The sequence below is a fragment of the Camelus dromedarius genome, chromosome 18 (genome assembly GCF_036321535.1).
Source record: "Camelus dromedarius isolate mCamDro1 chromosome 18, mCamDro1.pat, whole genome shotgun sequence".
Lineage (NCBI taxonomy): Eukaryota > Metazoa > Chordata > Mammalia > Artiodactyla > Camelidae > Camelus > Camelus dromedarius.
Window position 1 is genome coordinate 40,727,867 of NC_087453.1, and position 23,168 is coordinate 40,751,034.

At 39.7% G+C, this 23,168-nt stretch overlaps 1 protein-coding gene across 2 annotated transcripts in view; it reads left to right on the forward strand.

Moving 5' to 3' along the window:
• MACROD2 (mono-ADP ribosylhydrolase 2) overlaps nt 1-23,168 on the forward strand; it is a 1,873,695-nt gene that overhangs the window by 618,217 nt on the left and 1,232,310 nt on the right. For both annotated transcript variants that reach the window (XM_064475896.1, XM_064475895.1), the window contains exon 5: nt 14,099-14,215. In XM_064475896.1, coding sequence (XP_064331966.1) covers nt 14,099-14,215 — 117 coding nt within the window. The remainder of the gene's footprint in view (nt 1-14,098; nt 14,216-23,168) is intronic.

The window sequence follows — 23,168 nt, forward strand, 5'->3', positions numbered from 1 at the left end:
ACATTCCGATGAGCTGCAGGATTATCCAGGCCACGGCTTTATCCTCTCTGAAGTCTCTTTTCTATGAACTTGAAAAATGAACAAAACTTGCATTATTGGTACAGAGAAACCTGTTTACCCCTCCCACACAGCGACAACCACATGTTCTGCCCTGTATTTTTAATTTTTAATGAGTAAGTATGTGAATTGAAAGTTCTCACCAAATAGACCTGTCTCTAGCAGAAAAATCTGTGACATTTTCTTCATGTTCAGCTGCCATTCCGGGGAGAAACCCTCAGTGTCTCCAATAAGGAATAAATAGATTTAGAAGGAGTTTGTCTAGAAGAGGCTGTAAAACAAGCACTGTGAACCTGGTGACTGGCCTGGACTTGAAAAGAGGAAGGAAACTGAAAGTTTTGCTCCATTTACTTCTGGAAATTTATTTTCCCTTGGAAATAGCCTTGCAGGAGGAGGACATCTTTAAGGATCTGCAGGTGGGGGAGCTCAACTGACATTCAGATCATGTAGGCCTGGGATATGGGGACTGAGTGTCCACTGCAGGTCTGATTAGCACCAGGACACTCCTGTAGTTTCCACGGGAAATTTACTACCTTAATTTCTAAAAGAAATAATTCTGAAATTCTTTTTCCCTGAGTAGAAACATTCCCTGACAAAAACAAAAACAACAACAAAAAAAAATTAAAAAAAAAAAAAACTCAGTCTGTTTAGAAATATTTTAGACGGATACACAGAAATGCAACTTTCATTTCAGAAATCACATATGACCCTACTCACTTTATCGTCTTATCAGTTTAGGTCAAATACTGTTTTTTATGCTAAAATTTAATTTGCTGTATGGTGCTCTTTCTGCTCTGTGAGAGTTTTTTTTACTAACATTTGTATGAGAGTTTTGAATTTTTAAGACAAAATCTTCATCTGTGTAGGCACATGTATTGATTTTTTTTTTATATTTACAGAAAAAAAATAAGGAAATTTTATCAAACTTATAAACTACCATGCGCTCCACTGAGTAGATTTTTCCTATTTAAAAAAAATGCCAGGTTATGAAATACATGCAAAAGTAGCCTTTTGCTAAAAAGTAATCATTAATAAGTGAAGCCTAACTTTTTTTTTTTTTATTCAGAAAAACAAAATACCAAAAAGCAAGTGTAATTTTATTGCTTGGCAGAATTATCAAAAATGTTTTTTGGTCCTCGGTTTTTCCTTCCCATAAGATTCTCCCTCAAAGTTCCTCCTGGGAATAAATAATGGGAGAAGAGAAAGTCAGTGTTCTGTTTGGGGCAGGAAAATGCCATTTTCATGTGTGAACTGTGGAGAAAAGGACTTCTGTTGTTTATCTCCTTCTTGGATCTATAGGCTCCCTTTCAAAACTATGGAAAGTGGAGTGAGTGGCTAAGTGTTTCCCAAAACAAAGATTCTCCTTTGTGTGTGTCAAGATTCCATGTTTTTGCAAATATATATACAGACTTTTATCATTTTCCTCTAGACATCCAGGTGAACATTCACTGAGATTTCTTTTTCTCTCATGCAGATTTTTAATCAATTTTCATCTCAGCTAAAACCATTGGTATTTCCTGGAGCAGATGGGAATATGAGCCACAAAATGACATATTTACTTCTTTGTAGGAAGAAAATGAGGAGAAGAACTTCTCTAACACAACTGAAGTTTAAAAGCTAAATTCCTTCGGGAAAGATTACCTTTCTCCATGGGTCTCATTTTCTGATAAAACAAATGAGGTTGTCTCTGAGGCACCTGTTAATATTGACCCACATCATTCCTACTTTTGAACTTACGTCCTCAGCCTACTAGGAAGTTTCTGATAGAAGAGGAAGTATTTAAGTTGACTCATTTCTATTTCTTGGAAAGAGTGAGGTCTCCCTCCCTCTGTGTTTCTGCTTGACCTGGTCTCTGCTGAGAAGATGTCTCCAGAAACAAGGGCACGGTCTATGCCTCTAACCCAGATAAAGCCATTCTCTAGAAGCAGGTCTATTACAGCTGCTCTGAGAATACAGCTATTATTTCTTATTTACTTAAGGTCAAAATTTCCATTAATGCTTAGACTCTATTAACATCAGATTTGAAGATTATTTTGAGGAATTGTTCTTTCAATGGATACAGTGTTAGTATCTGCTGCTTGGGTCGAGGAAGGAGTATGCTCTTGAATAAAAACTGAGTTGCATATTTTTTATTCTCCAGCAAACTTTCCAAATTACAAAAAAAAAAAAAAATGTTACTGAGCCATTGAGCCACCAGCTAATATATTCTTTGCCTAAAAATCCCTGTCATCTCTGATGGTAAATTTACCCTCATTCATAGTGTGTCTGTGGACATCAGAGAAATATGATCCTCATCCTTCAGTATCATCTACCTTGAGTAAATTCAGCCTCATTGCTGATAGAAATGTTCCTCCATGCTGATAACCGATGCAATGTAAGCCCTGTTAAGGTTGCGTGGCAGCCAGACTGGTACATTCTAGGTCCCTCCTGCTGCCCTTCCTTCTCTAGGGGCTAGTCAGTACCACTCTGGCCCCTCCAAAGAACTGTTGGGAACTTTACTTACTACATTTTTCCATTTTCAACTTAAGAATTTCCTAGTAATTAATACTTCTGTAATGGTCGAAGAGAAGGTCCTCATCCAGAATTTCAAAGAACAGGCCTCAGCTAAATTAAAATATATGCCTACAACACTGAAACATGGCATTAGGCTTCAAGTTACAGAAGCCCCATTCCCCACCCCAGACAGTAGCTTATACAAGACATATGCCTTAGCAAAAAAAATGTTTTCTCTCATCAAATGAGAAGTAGTTTGGGACTAATGGGACATCTCCACAGATGCCATCAGAGATTCAGGAATCTACCAGCTCTTCTTTCTACCAAACCAGAATGCAGCCTTCACGCCCATGCTCACTAGGCAGCTGCTGAAGTCTGACAGAGTTTCATCTCATGCAGGAAAGTGGAAGAGTGGGAAAGCCAAATAATAATAGTAATAATAATAATAATAATAGTAATAGTAATAATAATAATAATAATAATAATAATAATCTGTGTGAGTAAACCTCCTGTAATGAGCTTTCCTTGAAGCCCATCCAATGGCTTCTCCTTCCATGTAAATTGGTCACACATATCTTTTTCATCTTTGAAAGAGCTGATGGTAAATTACAGATCTTAGTTAGTCATATAGCCACCCCAGTCAGTATAGGGATTCTGTTAGTAAGGGAAACAAAAATTAATAATGTGTGGGCAACCAGTAATCTATGTCATAGTGACACTTTCATGATCAAGATTTTTTTTTTTAAGAGATAGAATGGATATGTGGATGGATTGCATGAGTTAGGTCTTAAAATAATTTGTTTACCATGAAGTTAGCATCAACTAAATGTATCTTTGTCATAATCTGAGTAAGATTTTAATCAACTAACTTTCTTACTCTTAAAACTAATGATGATGATATAGAGCTCATTGATCCATAATTTTTCCCCCAAAAGGGGGGTCTATTATAAGTATTTCTGAGTAATATTCTCTTATCCTCACTTGGGAATTAAGTTCAATGAAAGAAACAAAAATCACTGTTTCTAGAGTATCTGCACAATTAATTAGGTCTTAGGTTCTAGGGGATTAGAAGTGTCTCCTGATTTTTAAAGATCAGTTCCTAAGTTTTTGGATTTGAGATGAAGAAAGCTGGGCGTGTGACCCACAGCTGAAAACTGCTCCAGGTTCCTGAGCTAAGAAGTGTGTTAATGCTTATTCTATTAGACTTAGCATTTTCTCCTGTGATTACAGCCCAAATCTCATTGTCAAACTGACCTGCAAGAAGAGAAGTTAATTTTTAAGTCAGCCCAAGGCTGTTTCAAGTCACTAAAATTCCTCGAATCTGTGAAGCTTCAAGATGTGAATCTCCTTGTCATTGTGTTGTATTTTCTCACAGAAATATCTTCTCCCCTCTAAAGGGAACACTGATGCTGTTCAGCACCTAACACATAAATCTTTTATGCAGGCCATAGGTGACCTCTAATGGAATCACCTTTTCACCTGATTACTTCAGCTATATTGTTTTTCTTCCCCAAAAGTTTAGGACAGATATTTAACCTTATTCCTTTGTGTCTTCACTTGAGAGTAGATTATTGCTTTGTATGTTTCCTGATGATAATGGCTAAGTATATCAGTTAGCTCTTTCTGTGTAACAAACTGTCTCTAAAGTTCAGTGGCTTAAAAGAACAACTATTCATATAACACATAATTCTCTTGGGTTCACCGTAATCTGGACAGTTCTTCTCATCTGAGCTGGGCTCAATCAGGGGTTTGTGGTCAGTTGCCAGGAGAGTTGAGTGCTGGCAAGGTCAGGAGAGCCTGAGCTGGGATTGTTTGTTTCTGTTCCAGGTGGTTTCTTATCCTTCAGCAGGCTGGCCCAGGCTCGTTCACTTGGGAGCCGAGCAGGGTTCCATGTGAGCAGAACCCTGAAACGCCTCTTGAGGCTTAGGACCAGGAGTGGCACAGTCCCTTCTGCTACATTCTCTTGGCCAAAGCAAGTAATAAGATCAGCCTCAATTCAAGAGGTGTTGAAACAGATTCCATCTCCTGATGGAACAAGCTGTAGGGTCACACTGCCAAGGGCATGAATACGAAGATGAGACTAATTGCTGTGATTGTCTTTGTAGCAGCTGCTGTGGTCGAAAGACCTACCACTACAATTCCTTAAGCACTTATGCAGCCTCAGCTAAGCACTGTACAAATGTTACCTCGTTCAATTCTCATAAGACCCTTACAAGGTAGGTACTAATACTATACCCATTCTACAGATGCAGGGACTCTAAGTGACAGAGACTGGCAGTTTGGTTCTGGAGCACTCTTAATCCCCATGTCTGTTGACTCCTGCAAGTTTTTTAAATTGTGCACCTCTTTCAATACAAACTCGTTGAGTGTGCACCTATATGTATGTGTGTGTTTACTTATACATTATATACAAGTACTGCTATCAACCTATATGTTAAATATTGGTAAATTTGAACTTCATTCTAATTTTTTTAGATAAAAATTATCAGTGTCAATACAAGTTGGATTATAGTCTTCCATCTGCTATATGGATATCTTGTGACCTTACTTTAGAGACCATGCAGCAAGGACCTCTTCGTGCCCAAGTCATTGCATGACTACCACATCCGTCTTTGAGTGAAGCAGCGTTTAATCAAAATCCTACTGGGTACTAGATTTCAGTTCAAGGTCCAATTAATATTGTCACCTTTAAGTGCAAACTGTTACCCAGTAATTACTTTGACTACTCACCACAGACCAAACTACTCACCACCATGTGGAGCTTTGTTAAGAAAATGAGATAGTGTGGAGGAGTGAATCTCAGAGTTCTCAGCTGGCCGTGCACATATGGATTACCTGTAGAGGTTGCTAATGGAGATTCCAGGTTCCACTGCTAGACAGACCGATTCCACAGCTTTGGGGTTAAGTCTCAGAATCTATGTTTCTATCAGGTGCCCAAGGCGATACTGACCACACTTTGAGAGCCATAAAGCTTGAATTCCTATCTGCCATAGGCAGATGACTGGGGAGGCCTATTTTTGTACGTGTTGAATTTCTTTAGCTATAAAATTGGAAAAGTAAAAAAGTCCAAGTCCATCTTGCAAAATTGTTTTGAGAATTAAATATTTGGTAATTTTGTCAAAGGTCTTTAAAAATGTAACACATAAGCACATGACATATTCCAAAAGATCTGTTAAAAGACATATTCTCCATATTAAGATAGTCTGTATATTGTCACTTTTTATTTTAGTGAAAACATGGTTCTGAGCCTTTCTGTCCTAACTGCTTGGCTCCTAAGAGGAGGGAGTATGGTTTACACTTCTTTGCATTGAACGGATAGGAGAGAGTGGAGATTAAAAGCACAGACTTTCAATTCAGGCAGAAGTGGGCTGTGACCTCAGCTCCTTCAGGATCTTGCACTCATTTTTTAACTTTCACTTCTTTATTTGTTAGTCATTCTAATAGACCCTACCTGTACAAAAAAAAATTATGATGATTTAATGTAACAGCATGACCAACATTTATTGCATACATGCTTGGCCTTACTCAAAGTGCTTGTCATGTAATAACTAATTTACTTACAAAAACCCTATGATTTTGAATACAGTTCCTATGATGGTCCCCGATTGACAGATGAGAAAATCAAAACAGAGGAAACTGAAAGGGTAACACCAGGACTCAAGCCTGCCTCTGACTCCAGAAACTTCCTCTTTCCATTTTGTGACGCTGCCTCTTAGAAGGTGAAAGCTTGTCAATCACTTAGCACCCTAGAAGGCACGCGATGCATCCTCAAAAGACGTGACATATCATTATCATTATTGGATCCCCTCACAGCTTCTTGAAGAGTGCTTTGTGTAAGGTAGTTGTTTAATAAATTTACGTTGATTTGATTTGGAAAGAACTCTGTTGTATCCTCTTGAGCTTCTAAGAGATGTATTCAGCGAGAGAGCCTCTTATATTTCAGGCTAATATGATTTGTGTGGCTGCTGTTAGATTAAGTTACTGTCTTTTATTTACAGAAGAAGATTAAATGAATATGTCCAGATCTAAGAACTTCAAAATCCCCCTTGCTAAAAACTGTTTAGAAAATTGCCTTTATAAGACAAGGGAGAGACCTCACAGGGCCCATTTCTAAAGTAACTGGATTTCACTAAGTGGTGCTTTTAGTATTTTCGAAACATGTGTTTAGAATTCTTTCCTGGTTCTCTTTTTGCTAGCTCTAACATTCGCTGGTCCTCGGTATCTGATGGATTCCTACCCGGTGCGTTATGGCTTGCTTTTTCCTCTCGTTTTCAGCATCAATTTGTTCACTTGTTTACAAAATGGGGAGCCTTACCCAAGGAATGCCAGAAGGGCAGCTTGGAGTCCATAAGTAAAATAAATCCTCAGTCAGAAAAATTGATGTGGTTTCCTGCCCCACCTCTTTTGTTTTTATTTGAGCTATTTAAATAGTGGGAGAAGACTAGCCTATAAAAACAGTGTCAAACTCTAAATGCCAAGGTAAGATCGACAGAAATGAAAAACAATTTCCCCCAAGCACAACTGAAACCCATCTTTCTACCCCACCCTCAGAGGGTCCGATTCTCTAGGCTATAGTGGAAAAAAACTTTGCTAAGATGGCCTAATTAATAGGCTTAGGTCTTCTGAATTTAGCCTTTGTGAGGTAACTGAAGGAAGTATGCTGGAATCAAAGGCCCTTGCCTTAGTTAACCATCTGGCTGCAAGCATCCTGGCCTGGCTGTCAGGATGGTAAATGATGGGTGTGTTGGGGCAGCAGAAAGCCTGGTCCTTGAAAGAAGCCACAGCCAGCCTCCCCTCAGTCATGATGAAGAACAGCCCTGTGAGTGACCTCAGTGCTGACTCCATTACAAGCTGACCACACCACAGGCAGTTTTTACCTTCCATCAGTCTGGTTTTAATCACAAGGTAGGAGGAGGAACTATTTGAGTGAATAGGACGGGCTGGCTTTGGGGTTCCCGAGTCCTCAGAGTCTAGCATGAGCATGCGCTCCAAGGGGAGTGAACGTGGCTGAGACAACATGTTCATTCTAGTCCTAAGATCTGAATATTTTGCACATAATTAAACAACTAGCAGTAATCAGACTGAATGAAAATTGTAGTACTTATGACAGAAGTTGCATTAGTCAGGGCAAATTGCTGTCACAAACATCCCCAAATCTCAATGGCTTTACATAGTACAAGTTTATCTGTCACTGATTCACCATCCGGTACGGAAAGGGGGGATAAAGTGCAACTCTGCTCCCCAGAGTTGTCTAGGGATTCAGGCACCTTCCTTTTAGCTGCACCATCCCCTGGGACACCAGAGTCTTGCACTACAGCCTCTACACCCAGCCTGCAGACATAACAGATCGTGCGGAGGATGTGTGAAGGATTTTTAGGGATTAGACACAGAAGTAGTTACATCACTTTTACTCAGACTTCTTTAAACAGAAGACAATCTCGTGACCACACATAACTAGAAGGGAGGCTGGAAAGAACTGTCTTGCTATATGCCCAGGAAGAAAAATAAATGGGCTTTGGTGAACCTGCCTATTTAAGGAGCAGTTTTCTTTTCCCCTATAGGATATTTACTTGGTAGGATAAGTCTTTTTAAATTTTATTTAATTTTTTTTTTCCTTAATGGTAGTACTGGTGATTGAACCCAGGACCTTGTCCATGCTAAGCACACACTCTACCACTGAGCTAAACCCCTCCCCTTTTGGTAGGATAAGAGGCAAAGATAGTCTTACCTCTTTGGAAAACTGTGTTTAACTTTTCTTTTAGACTTTTGATATTGGAACTTTTTTTCAGTTGTAATTAGGTTAGGCATTTTGGGTTGGACTGAACACATTCTGTGTCAGTATGAATATTGACTATTGGTCCTCCATCCCCTCCCACCCTGGGAGATGGGAAAAGTTCTGCTGAGTTAAATCTCACTCGTGGCCACTATTCAGTTTGCTGCCTTTTCAGCCTGACCCTCAGTGAAACTAAAGGAGCAGGTTTTCCAGCAGGCAGTCCTGAGAGAAGTGGATGGATTTTCAGATTCTGTGAATTGTTAACACTTCTAATACAGAAGCTCATCACTAGATTTGTGGCCACAACCTTGTGGCTGCATATTTAACTTCACTTTTTATTTTCTGATTCTTTGGCTTTAAAGTAGCCTGACTACTTCCTCAGTATTATTATTATTATTATTATTTTTTTTTTAGCTACACTGCTTTTCCTCTCAATTTTAATTGCATTTAATTCAATCGTATTAAACACCTACAAAAAGTCAGCTATTAAGATAGCTGGGGATACACAAGAGAATAAACCACCTTCTGTGCCCTCAAGGAGCTGATGGACCAAGAGAGGAGACACACATTCTTCTGGGTTTATGTAATAACTATAAAACAATTTATAAGTGTGAAATTAGGGTATAAACCAGACTATTATGAGAACACAGAGAGACACTATTTTGTCCTGTGAAGGTTGTGAATGGTTTTTTAGAGGAGAAAACATTTGGACTAGAAGTTGAAAAATGAGAAAGACCTTGTTAGGCAGAAAAGAAAAGGGGAGGGGTAACCAGATAGCCTTGGTAGAGAGTACTTTGCAAAGAAGTCACGGTGTGTTTAGGGAATCGTGAGGATTTAGATGTGTGAGGAGAAAGAATGGGAGAATATGAGGTTGGAAGGGTAAATTGGAACCACATTTGTGAAGAGTCTAAAAGATCATAATTTGGAATTAAGCATTTTGTAATATAAGATATGGGGAATAGCAAATATTTCTTTGGTGGGGAAGTAATACAATCAGATTTACATTTTATGAAAATAAGTCTAGCAGAATAATTGACAATAGATTAGAGAATTTTAAGCTCATATTGAGTTTGTGCATACAGATATCCTTTTTCCCCTGTCTTTCAGTGACATAATACTTTAAAGCATAGAACTGATACAACTGATACCACCACTGCCTTTTTCTCTCACACATTTTTTGAAGGGTCACAAATATAGTTCTGAAATAATATGAGATCATGTTTTAACCAATCAAAAATGTGTATACTTCCAGCTTTTGATAATGACAAAGTAGCTTGTGGGAACAGCCATCCCGCCAGCAGTATGTATAGATTCTCGGCAAAATAGAAAAGCAATAACATGAAGTATGCATTGGCACTAGAGAGCAACTAGAAGCAGGCAATCCTTTTAAAGAAGGAACCCACACCAGGTGAAATCTACATTTAAATGGCTTGACCCTGAGGGCCCCTCTACTCAACCTGGAAAATGGCTGATGGAGTGAGAACCAAAAGCAATAGGTTTATAGACTTTAGGAATCACAAAACCGAATTCAGAGTCATCAGAATGACTAGTAATTGAGATGAGGATCCCAGAACGGGGAGAGTCACAGAGTGGGAGCCCCCAGATCTATAAATGAATACCTCTTTAATCCTTGGCTGAGCCTTGAGCTGTGCTTATGCAGGGGAAGACTCAATGAAGCCCAGGAAACTAAAAGAGAGAAAAAAAAAAAAAGCTGGAAGGCTGAAAGCACTGAGCAGAGCATGATCATCTTTTCACCGTAGGGAGACAGAGTTTAGAATTTTAGTTACAGGGAGTTGGCAAACACCTTGGGATTTCCACTGAAATCCCAGATGGTCCATGCTTTAGAGTAAGAGGACCACATCCTAGAACTAAGGGAAAAGCTGAAATAGACCTGCCTTAACAAAGCCTACAACTAAGCCTCCCTGTTACCTGGCAGTAATTTAACTACCTGGTAAGACAAACTTCAATGCCATTTTGGCGTAAGAAAATAAAATCTAAAGCCTCTCCAACATATTTGCAATGTTCTTACGCCATCAGTAATTACACATGCAAAGAAATAAGAAAATACGACCCAGAGTCATATGAAAAATCTGTTAATATAAGCAGATTCATAGCTGACATAGATATTGAAATTAGCAGACAAGGACTTTAAAATTACCATGTGAAATCTATTAACATATTTATGTGAAATGATGGCTATAATAGGAGATGGGAAGTTTCAGAAGTGATGTGAAAACTGCATGAAATAGAACCGGGTGAAAATCTCAACAACTGAAAAAGTAAAATGTCTGAAATTAAAAAAAAGAATCTTAGTAGATTTAACACAACTCAGTAATAAAAAGACAATAAAAATTAGCAAAAGACATGAACAGACATTTCTAAAAAGAATATATAGGTATATATATAGCCAATAAGCACTTGGCAAGATACTGATCATTAATCACCATGGAAATGCAAATTGAAAACACAATGAGATGCCCCTTTATGTCTACTATGATTACTAAAATTGAAACAGCTGACAACAGCAAAGGATTGCCAAACTTGAACTCTCATACATTGCTGGGGTATAGGTAAATTGGTATGATTATCTGGGAAAGCTGTATGTTAGTTCTTTATCAAGAAAAACATATACCAACCCAGCAATTTTACTCAGAGGTATTTGTCCAATGGAAAACATAGAGCCACAAAAGGACTTGTGTAAGTATGAAGATTTTTTCATAATAGTGAAAAATGTACATGCTCCATGTTCACTCACAAAGAATTATGGTATATTCAGCAATGGAATATTCCTCAGGAATAGAAAGATGTGAAGTACTGATGCATGCAACAACACAGCTGAATCTCAGAAATGTGCTGAGTGACAAAAGCTAGCCCCCCCTCCTACAGCTTTCATTTGAAGACTGAGATTATGTAACAGGTAAAATTTAGCTACGGTGAGCAAAATCAGAACCTGGGCGCCCTCTGGGTGATGAGAGGGGGAATCGGATGGAAAGGGGGCAGAAGAACTTTTGGGGATGATGGAGACATTTTGTATCTTTATTGGCATCATTGCTGCATGAGTGTATACATTTGTTAAAACTCATCAAAGCTGTACTTAAAATCGGTGCATTTAATTGCACGTGCTTTATAACTCGTAGGTAGAATTGATGGGAATTAAAAAGTAATGTAATATGGTGGTTCCACATGCCACATGTAGGAATTGAGGTAAGGCTGCCTGGATTCGAGTTCCGAAGAGAGTGAGCTGAAACGGTAAAGAGCGTGGTTGCTACATCAGACAGACCTGGGGTTTTGAATCACGTTGCCAACACTTTGTGAATGCAGGCAAGGTACTAACCTCCTCTATGCTCCTGGAAGATGGAGACTATAAAATTAGTGTCTACCTTATGAGGCTGTCCGCTGTATAGTGCCTGGCACGTGGATGCCCTCAATACATTAAGCTGTACTCATTATCATTCAATAGCTCTTCAGCCAGACTTTCATTGCCCTAACGCAGTCAAGAATGCTCGTATAACCATGAAGATTTTGAGAATTAGATATTTACAAACTGCATTTGGCTGCAATCTAAATAATGCAGGCAATACTCGACAGCACAGGATTAAGTACACTAGCGAATCCTATATTAGTTATCCATTTCAAACTAAGTAATGACCTCGTTGCCCAGAAAGAAAATACTCACATTAAAATAGTTTTCTTGATGCTCTTGTAAAAAAATTTAAACATAGAGAAATTAGGACCTAATATTTTTCTTAAATAGTCTCATCCTCTTTTTCCCATCCCATAATCACTTGTATTTTGGTATATATCTTTCCAGTACATATACATGCATATGTGTGTAAGTGTGTGTGCATAATTTTGTAAGCAAAATTGTGACTATATTATATATGTATATATCATATATATACATATATATATTATTTTTTTTAAACCTGGCATTTCACTTAGAAATCTTTTCATGTTTAGGATTGATGCTGTTAACATATAGAGTTGACCTGTTCTTTTTAACAACTGCATAAGAGTTCACAGAGTAAAAACGCTATGTGAAAGAGTGAACAAAATTAATCAACCTTTTTTTGTAAGAGAAAAATTGTATGTGTGAGTGTGTGTGCACACAAACAGTGGAAGAATAAACATGAGTGTTGAAGAGTTCCCTCTAGGTGGGAGGGTAAATGGTAGTTTTCATGGTCTTCTTGCTCCTTTTTATTTTTCATTTTTATATAAGAAAAATACTTTAAAGTTTACACAAAATTTTCACCTAAGGAGTTTAAGATAATAACTACCATCAGCGGGGTACCTTACACTGTACCAAACACCATGCTGGTGCCCCTCAAGCAGTGTATTCTTCAAACTCCATGCACAGCCTTGTTAGGTACAGCCGTCATTGGCACTGATTTATAAGGGAACTGGGGCTTGAACATCATATGTCTGGTAAAGGGAGAGCCTGGATTTCAACCTGGTTTTTCTGAGATACCACAGTCTAGGGGCATCTGGAATGAGCTCATTTTGTTGTGAGGGTCTTTGAGGCTCAGGCTTATTCTCAAACTTCACAGGTGCGCAAATGGTGATGCAGTAAAGCCCAGATGAGCTAGTTTCCCTAGGAGATGTATTCAGCCTAAAGTGATATCTCCATGCCAGTCGGTGGTAGCAGAAGCCACTTGGCACTAGTTAATGAGACAGGCTCCTATCCAATATCCATCTTCCTCTCAAATGATAAATGATAGTAATAATAACAATAAAATCAATGATCAATTACATGGAGTTGTGGACTGTGGAGAGAAGGGGAGATCTTCAGACCGCTAATATCCCAGTCTGTTTTCATAGCCCAGGTGACCATTACTCTCTTTCTGTCCCTTAACCCTTTGTTTCACAGTCTTGCAGTTCCTTTCCAACCAAGGGGCTCATCCGGTAACAACCAAATCTGGTGCATATGGACTGGCAGCCCTCCAGCTGTGTGGTTGCCCCCAACCCAGTCCAAAAGTTTTAATTTCCGGTGACATCAGATGTGTTTTTTCAAAAGGGGGTTCTCACTATGCAGGGCAGGTGTGGAGAGGGGGTCGAGATGAGAGCCAGACTGTGGATGAGACGGGTGGGAGGGGGCGCAGAGCCTGCCAGTTTCACGGAGCCCAGGTCACGTGAGGGCGGGGTGGTCCTGTGGACATTGTCAAGACCTCAGCTCCCCCCGCCCATCACCCGGCCGGTCAGATGCCCCGCAGAAACGCTGCACCCGCGTCATGCCGGTGAGCGGGGCAGGCACTTAGAGGTCTGGTACTCACTTCGATCGCTTTACTCTCTCAGGCTTGAGGTGACCACCAGTGTCCAGAGTGATGTTCTCACTTGCTTCTTGAACTTTTTTCCTTCTCTAACCTGTGGTGTGTTGGAGGCAACACTTAACCACCTCGGAAATAGACCTGGTAGCATTTCTTCCCAGTCCTGTGTTAGGTGACCTTGAGTTGAGAGCTTGAAACTGGACATGGTGGGGATATTTACACAATTGAAACTAGACAATGCTACAGACCAGGGCTCCTCCACCCCAAGAGGACCTATAGTTTAATATTTAGCTGCATGCTGTTTCCATAATCCTCTACTTCTGCGCACCACACTAACCAGATGCATAGAGAGAAGAAGAGAAGAAACCAGTGTTTGAGGAATTGAACACCTTGGGATGTTTTCCATGGGACCAAGAGGAAAAAACTGAGTTCCTTATCTCTCCCTATCCCAAATTTTACATTTATTTCCAAAAGGCTGAGTAATGGGCTCACTTTCTTCTCTCTCCTCTAGTGGATGGATGTATTCACAGAGCAGCCGGCCCCTGTTTGCTTGCTGAATGTCGTAACCTGAACGGCTGTGAAACCGGACAGGCAAAAATCACATGTGGCTATGACCTGCCTGCAAAATGTGAGTACGGCCCTCTGGAACACTGTTTCAAAATCAGATGCATTCTCTTTACCTTGTTTCATTCTGCAAGTGTGTGACTGGAAGAAGAAATAGTAGTGGTGGTATTTAATTAAATGTGCTATAGTAAGATTTTGTATGTGGTAATGAAATGTGTTTTCCAGATATATATATACACGATGTTTAACTGTAGGTGATTTTTGTTCAGATCTTCGACAGTGTCTCTGAAACAGAAAAATAAAAATATGAGCAAAATAGACATTATACTATTTAAGTGCTACGGAGTGACAGCTGCTGGAAACAATGCCAATTTCTTATTCCTCGTTCGGGTTTCTTGATTGTGGATGTGTTCGGAGCAAAGGAGATCAAAGTGATGTATTGTGTTTTCAGCTGCCATGTAAAGGCTGATTGGCAATTACAGCCAAGGCATCTGTCACACTCGGCTTTCGGGAAAAGCCAATGGAATGTGGTTGTCAGTGCGAGAATGTATGTGCTCTTTGAATGTGGAATGGTCAAAATTTCCATTATATTTGAATGGAGAGAAGTATTGCATTTGATTGACCTTGTTGCCTAGTTGTTTAGCTGATGGGGTGGGGTGATGGAGTAAAAATACTGAAAGAGAAGCTGGTTAAAGGCACAGGTTTTTTTTTTTTTTATCACATAATCTTCAGGGTTTGGAGGGGGTGGAGGTAGAGGGTTTCATTGCACCATTAAGACGTGCATTGATCTGGAAATTGGGAAACCAATTAGTTGTTTATTCCATTCACTTGCTTCTTATGATCCCTCCTGGGTCTGTGAATACGTTTTATGTCAAAGCAAAGTTGATTTTTGTTTCTGTTTTAGTAGTGGAGAAAATGTGACTAAAAAATGATAGCACATTCTTTGGGCTCCGTTTGGACAAATTGTGTAAGAATGAATTTCCCATGGATTTGTGTGAATGGAGAGCTGGTGTGATATTTTAAAGATTACTTTAAAGTCTGCTTAAATTTGAGGATTTTTAGTAAATAGTGCTATGTTAAAATGCTGCTTTTCTTTGTAAACATTATAATACTGCATTCTATATTCCTCATAGTGCTTTGCGAGTGAAAGTATACCGACTATAGGCTGTTTATTTTCTCCTTTAACGACTGCTCGTTCTGCTTCCCTTGTTAGTGTTTTTTACCTTGTGCGAAAGAGTCAAATCATGTGCCAAATGGCCCTCTCCCCTACTTGGAATGTACATTTATGTCAAAGCCCTTTGTTTGCAATGCCGTTCAGAGCAGCTGCCTCTCTGACTCCAAGGCCCTGAATGTGAAAGGTGATTTCCCTTTCCAGGCTGAGATGGCTCCACGTTTACCAATATTGGCCATTCTTCCTTTTAACACCATACTACCTTTGTGATGTGATTGATACCACCCTGAGGACAAGCGGATTACTGATTATTTTCAGACTGGTGTCTGTCCTTAAACCAAGGAATAAGGCCTGGCCTCCTTCTGAGTCACTGCTTTCTTTCTTACCAATTAAAGTACAAATCAAAAATTCTTCAACTCAGAGATTTCTGAAGACAGATAACCTCAGAATCACTAAATATGGCCAAAACAATGGTGTATGGATTGACACAGGATAACTTTGTTGAATGTGCTCGCTCCTGTTTGACATCCCTGTGTATCACTCATGCAGCTTAGTTCAGGGTTGCTGAAGACTTGGACGCACCAGGCACTGAGGTACAAGGGTCAGTCATACCAATGCCTGTGCTTGAGGGCTTCCAGGGTTGGAATTCTTGGACATCCCGGGGCAAGTGAGTCTTTGTGAAACAAGGACTCTAGCTGTGGAAAGTCAGTCCACAGGACTCAGTACAGAATCTGTGTGAGCTGACATCCTGAGTCAGGCAACTCACGTTCGGGCCCCTGGGCACCAGCCCACAGGGCACGTCTAGGAAAGAATCATCCAGCAGACTAGAATTTTCCAGCCTGGAATGGCTGTGCCACCTCAAGAAAGTCACAAACATGGAATATTTGTGAACAGATCTTGGTGTATCTCTATATTCAAGAAGACTGATAATTTATTTTAAAAATGTAAAGAAAAGCAATGAAAGCAATACGAAATGAGTGGTAGTCACTCACATCTCCTGTATCACTTTGTAGTATTTCACAGTACTTTCACAAGCCATATTTTCAATTTTATTTTATAAACATTGTGTGCGTTCATTTTCCCTTTTCCTATCCCTGAGAGGTGTTTTTCTTTCTCATCAATTTGGTTCATCCATTTCAGAGTCATTAACAATCCACAGATGTGCTTTTGTAGAAAGAGAATGAAAAGGGAGCTCATTACATACTGTTTGGGTCATTTTCCCCTCCATATTTAATAATTCCATGACAGTTTGACAGCAGAGCCTAGTTCCTATCTGTCCTCTGTGACAGCGGTTTTATCATTTAAGGTACTAAAGCCATTCATCCAGTCACCAGTGATAATATCTTCGTGCATCAGCAATTTGTTTGGAAAATGCTATTGTCTGGGTTATAGACAAACTTGGTAATTTTCAACTGGTCCTCGCTTCTTTTATGTTTGCTAAATTAATCTATTCATAAGTGCTTGTATTTGAATTAATTATACTTATAATCTGTGTCCTGTGATTCATCATGATTGGTGGAATGATCAGCCTCAAAGATTTGGTGTTTCTTCACTGCTTGGATATTTTGAATGATTTCTTTTGATGTAGAATAGCCAGTCTTCTTTTCCAAAGTAATCTCAAGAGTGGAAAGGATATTGGCCAACATGGACTGATGGCTATCGCCAAGGAAAGGACCGAGGAAGCGGACTAAGTCCTGTTTATACAATTTGACATTTCGGTACCTCCTCCTTTATAAGATAAGATATTTTGGGGTTCATAATAAAAACCTAGATTTCTGTAGATTTTCAGAGGTTTGTCAACTGGTTAGATGTTTCTGTTCATGTTATCATTCTACCAGATGGTCAGCTTCATATGGGCAGGTTTGTCCGTCTCAGTCACAGTTCTAGGGTCAATATCAAGCATAGCATGTCCTAAATTTGCACTGAATTAATGTGAATGAATGGTGATCACATGAATGGTTCCAGACATTTTAACCTGGCAGATGGATTTTTACCTGTTGTTTCTACTTCTAATTCTAATTCTTTCCCTCCTGCAAGCTGTTCTGCCCAGTCTTGGTAGATTAATATTCCTAAATCCAGAGTCCTTAGAATTGTCTACAAGGCTCTAGAGGATCTGACCCTCCTTACCTCTCTGACATCATCTCCTTCTATCCTCTCCATTGCTCCCACCGTCCACTTTGCCAGATCTTCAATGCCTTTGCATTAGCATTCCCTCCGCCTGGAATTCTGTTCTTCCAGACACCTACAGGGTGTGTTCCCTCACCCACTTCAAATCCTTGCTCAAACATAACCTCAAGTGTTACCCTAACCAACCTATTTTTAATTGCTTCTCTGCTTTATTTATATTTGCTTATCTGTAGCATCTAACCTTCAAGTACACCGTACCATTTACCTATTTATTTTGTTTATCATCTGTCTGCCTTCAGGAATGAGCACAGAGATATTTCCTGCATCGTTTTCATTTGTTGTTGTATCCATACAGCTTAGAAAAATGTTTGACACATAATAGGGGTTCAAAAAATATTTGCTGAATGAATGAATAAAATCTAACTCTGCTCCTCTCAAAAGCCTCCAGTGGGTTTTTCTTCAAACAGACTTGTTAGCCTGATTATCTTTGGCTGTCCATGATTTACTGCCCTATCTTGAGCTACTTACAACCCTTTAAATGATCTGAATTGCTCAGAATGGCATGTCTGTACACGGGGTCGGTATCGAGGGCTTTCTAGAAAACTCTGTCTTTACTCCTTTCTAACTTGTCTTCCAGACTCAGCTCAAATATCACTTCTGCCATAAGACAAGTCAGCTGAAAGTGCCTTCTCTTTCCTCAAAACCCAGAAGACTGCATGTTAACCTGCTGAGGGCACTTTTTACTTGCTACTTTTTATTGCTGTATATGCAAACCTTCCACCTTTCAGCAGTCCCTTGTGTATCATGGGTAGGAGAGAAATATCTATCAAATGAATTGATTGTTAAAGGTGGTAGTCTGGTTGATAATTGGTGGTGGTGTTGGGGAGATGTAAAAAAAAATTCCTGATAGTCCTACAAATTGATGAAATCAGTGTTAGTTACCCATGTGTTCTTTAAATTATATTGTAACATCTAATCCCAAAGTCTCTTGTCTAAGAAATTTACCCTTAATGGACCTTCTCCTAAAGGTGAACAAATAAAAATAAAGAAACCATATCAACTTAATGATTTTCAGCATAGCTCACACATCTATTCTATTTCTAGAAAATGCTTCACTTTTAGGCTTTAGGGCTGAATAATCATCAAAGATAAGTGGGAAAAATGTTAAACTTACGTATATAAAATGGTGGAATCTGTTTCTTTTATTCCTTATATTTAATCTTTGTGAGACATCAAAGGGTAACCTTAGCGTCCAACTCACAGTTTTTCATTAATCATTTGAAAGGAAGCTTTAGGGTGAGAAAACATAGCATAGCATTTGTGAATATCCTATAATGGTGAGGATCAGAAGCCTTATTCCCAGGTGCAGTGATAATCAAATGATAGTAGCTTGAAAGATACTGTTGAAAATAATTAGTACTTCTCTTATGCCCTTCATCAAGAAATCATAGTACTTGGAGACATTAGCTCATTAGCCCTTTTGAAATTTCCATGAGGAAGTGACATGACAAGTAAAATTTTCTTCTAACCCCAAGAAAAATTCGGGCACAGAGAGGTTAAATCTGTTGCTCCCGGTAGCAAACTAAGTCCACAGTAGAGACATGGCAGGGACCAAGTGTTCCTGAGCTAGGGACAGAGTCTGTGACAAGCACTGGCCAGAGCTCCTGCCTGTTTTTGTAAATAAAATTTTATCAGAACGTGGCCACACCCATTTATTTACGTTTTGACTATGGCTGCTTTCCTGGGACAGAGCTGAGCAGTTGCCACCAGGACTGTGTGGCCATGAAGCCTGAAATATTTACTGTCTGTCCCTTTGCCGAAGAAGTTTGCCAACAACTCATCAATGGCAATCCCTACCTTTTATAAGAGAGGAAGCTAAGATTCAGCGAGGTTAAATATTTCTTGAGTTTCATTGGAGGTACGTGACTTACCCAGAGCGCTGTTGACAACGTGAGACTGAAATACCCTCTGTCTCTTTCTTGGGACAGCCCTTCCTTCTGTTGCCTCAATGGGACGTCACTTTGGGAGGACGATCTGAAGCCTTTTAAATCTTTCAAATTACAGGACCGCCTTAAGAAAAAAAAAAAAAATGCCTGAAAAGAAAATGGGCATTTTTCTCAATAGGGCCAGGGCTGGAAAGTGAGTAAGTCATGTCTCTGAAGGGAGAGTGAGTTCAAGCCACCAGAGCACTAGGAAGTCCATCCTTCTTCCCGGCTTCCTTCAGTGGTATTAGTTAATGTGCCGAAAGGGAGCTTGCAGTCCTGAGGAAATTCAGTTTCTAGAGTAGGTAACTCTTAAGATGGTTCTGAGTTAGTCCTCTGTGAAACATGACCTGATTTCCACCATCATGGCTCCCCAGCAGGTGTCTGATTGTGGAGAGGGTGCACTGCCAACAGTCAGATTGCCAGTCTTTGATGGAGACCCGAGGGCCCTCATGAGTCCCTTCCATAATTAAATGATTTACATTACAGAAAGAGAAAAATGGCTTTTGAAGAACATAAAATCATCTTCCTTCCTGAAGAGATGGGGATGTTCCTCCTAAAATCGATTCTGATTGGCTTATTTTCCTTAAGTGCTTTAGAAATTTAATTTCTATTTGAATTTATTTCTTCCTAATTCCCACCCCTTTCATTTATATTAAGCAGTTTTGTATGGTGTGTCCCCTGAATGACCCTCATGATGACTGTGGGCGTGAGAAGGACGGAAGGACTGCCAAACCCAGGCAGAGGTTCTCAGACTGTGCTCCCCGCCCAGAGCAGCAGCAGCGACACCCCCTGGGAACAGGTCAGGGAGGCAAACTCCTGTGCCCCAGACCTACTGAAGCAGAAACTCTGTGGTTCAAACATTTAAGTGTGACAGCCATGACCTAGACGGTGGTGCAATTCAGGGCAGAGCCCTGGCCTTTTGATTCCTTGCCCTGCAGACAACACAGGCATCCTTTTGGGTCACAGACTTTCTTTGAAGAGAACTTCGACATGATCTTCTTTTCCTTTGTGGCATTTTCACAGTTAGTGATGGCCTCTGTATTTGTCCATTTACATGTTTGTTGCCTGCCTTCTCAAACAGGGTAACAGGAGTCACAAGGAGAGCAGATGTCATATCAATCTCAAGGACCCCAAGGATCCTTGGCCTCTGACATAATACCCAGTACAGAGCTGGAGTCTTGTATTTACAGGAGGAATTAATGAACGCATTGTCTCTGTCATAGGCATAGCTGCACTGACAGAAACCAACTCAAGATAAGCCTACGTGATTCCAGAAATCTACAGAGCGAGTAGTGCTGCTTCTCACAGCATCTCTGTCACCCTGTCGCCAAACATGCCACTTGCTCAAAGCACAGGGGGCATGATTTGCTTAATTTGCCCACCTGGTACACATGTAGCCTACACTTAGATTATGTTCTTTCATTTTCTCTGTTTTATTTGACTCATTTCCATCACAGATTCCATCCCCGAGTGGCTTTCTAAAGAAATGACTAAAAGATTCTAAAAGTAAAAAGTTGCTTTTAAAAATATTTACATTTTGGAAGCAACTAGTATTTGCATTGTTGTATTAGTGGGCTGAGTGTAGGATAAATGCTGGTACTTGGGTTGCACTATTTGACATTTTAGCAGGTCTTCAGAGGACATTGTCTATACCTTCTTTTTCCTATGTGATCAATAGGAAATAACAGTGTAAATCAATTCTGAGCAATAATGTAAATGGGCTCTCGAAGGCAATTCCTGCTGTGAAATAAGTAGTTAGCTGTGACACTGGCATTAACCGCAGTGGGGGTAATCAGACTTTGGATGTGTTTAATCAGAGTTATCAGCTAAGATTAAAAAGAGAGCTACTGTTGTGCAAGGATAATCATTTTCAGGATTTAAAAGATGAATATTTGAAGGTGTTCTCATAAATTAAAGCCATCAGAATTGCTTTGAGTAATTTAGGATGCTTTGAGGTCAGGCCCAAGCAAACAGGAAAGGTTAATCTCAGAGCCACGGCAGTTAATGTGCAGAAACTGCAGAATACACTTATTCAAATAAGTAGTGGATACTGAGTTAAATGAAGATTTTTCCAACAGTGCTAAAATGTTCCTTGAGCTATTACTAACATCTATGATTTGAGTAGAAAGTGGGCAGCACAGAATAATTTGTAAACTTATTAACTATTCTTACAAATTATCACTAATCCCAAAGACTAAATATAAGACCAATTCATGGCTTGATTAGAGGTATTTCCAGCTGAAAATCTTGATGAAGCCAAGGTCTGCATTATAGAATAAAGATTGATTCTGGGTCAAGGACACTAAATGTCAAGGTAGAAGGTCTGAGGAGAAGTTCTGAGTCCAGGATATCTTAATTGCTTGGTAAAGCCTTCTGAGCCTGGGATTCCTCATCCATGATTATCTGGGAGTGGTAAGATCTACCTTAGGTAAGTTTGTTAAGCATACACAGAACCACTTTCTAACAGAGTGAGACACATAGATATGAGACTCTTTTATTACTTATAAAATACCACACCTCACTTACTTATGGAACCAATGTTTATTGAATGCATCCTTTGAGCTGGAGTGCTCTTTGAGAGTGTAGAAAACCACAGTGAAGAAGATAGCCAAGGTTCCAGTCCTCTTCGATCCTAGATACTACCAGAGAAAGGCAGAAAATAAACCCATTCACATGAATGCAAATACTCTCAGATGATGATAAGGACTATGAGAGAAATAAAGTTCCAATGGACAGTGAAGGGAGGGTCTACTTTTCCCATGGAGGTCAGGGAAGGCTTCCTGGAGGAGGTGATACTTGAGCTGATTGCCACATTGCTATCTGGGGAGAAAGTCATGGCAGGCAGAGTGAAAGGGCTTTACCACTGAGTTAAAATAAATCACCTTGCCTGATGTGTGAAGTGAGACAGTCTATGAATTTTTTCAATTGTTCTTCCTTGCTCCAAATATTCTATTACAGTTCTGACATATGTGCAGTTTTAATTTTAGTCTAGTTTTTGGGGGTAATAGAGCTGCTGCTGCTGGAGCTGAAGGGAATTTTAAAGCTCACCTAATCAGACCTCCTTCTTTTACAGTGAACGAAACTGAGACCCCAAAAGATGGTTTAATTTTTCCCAGGCCGTGTGCTAAGGGACAGAGGCCAGGGGAGCCTGGGTGTGTTGACTCACAGTATAGAGCTCTAGAAGGAGGACTAACATGCACTGCCTCTCCCAGTCTGCGTGATCATACTCACTCCCCTGTGGGCGTATTGCGAGAATTTAATCTGCTGTTCAGTGAGATGATGTACGTGAACATATTTTTGAAATACTGATTTCTTCACTCTGTTATTACTGGTCATTTTAGATGAGTTATATGTAAATTTCACATGCCACCATGAGCTCTGCTAGTAACATTTACGACAGTAATCCACTTGAACATACACAGCAGTGACTGGTGTCTGAGAGGACGTGGGAGTCGTAGATAGGAATTAAGTCCTGTACCACCCTCAAGACTCAGACATTTGCTCCTGCTTCATCCCAGTATCACATCCTCCTAGAAACTCTTCCAGAGTTCTTTTGAGAAACTTTAGATGGCAACTGTATTGATCGTAAAGATATGGCCACAGATTCTTTGGTATTTCTTTCCAGGATAGGTAGAGTTTAATTCTCCTCCCTTCACGTGGACTGGACTTAATGACGCTGTAGGTGAGTAGAATGTGTCAGAATATTGGGAGTTTCTTAGATTAGGTTACAAAAA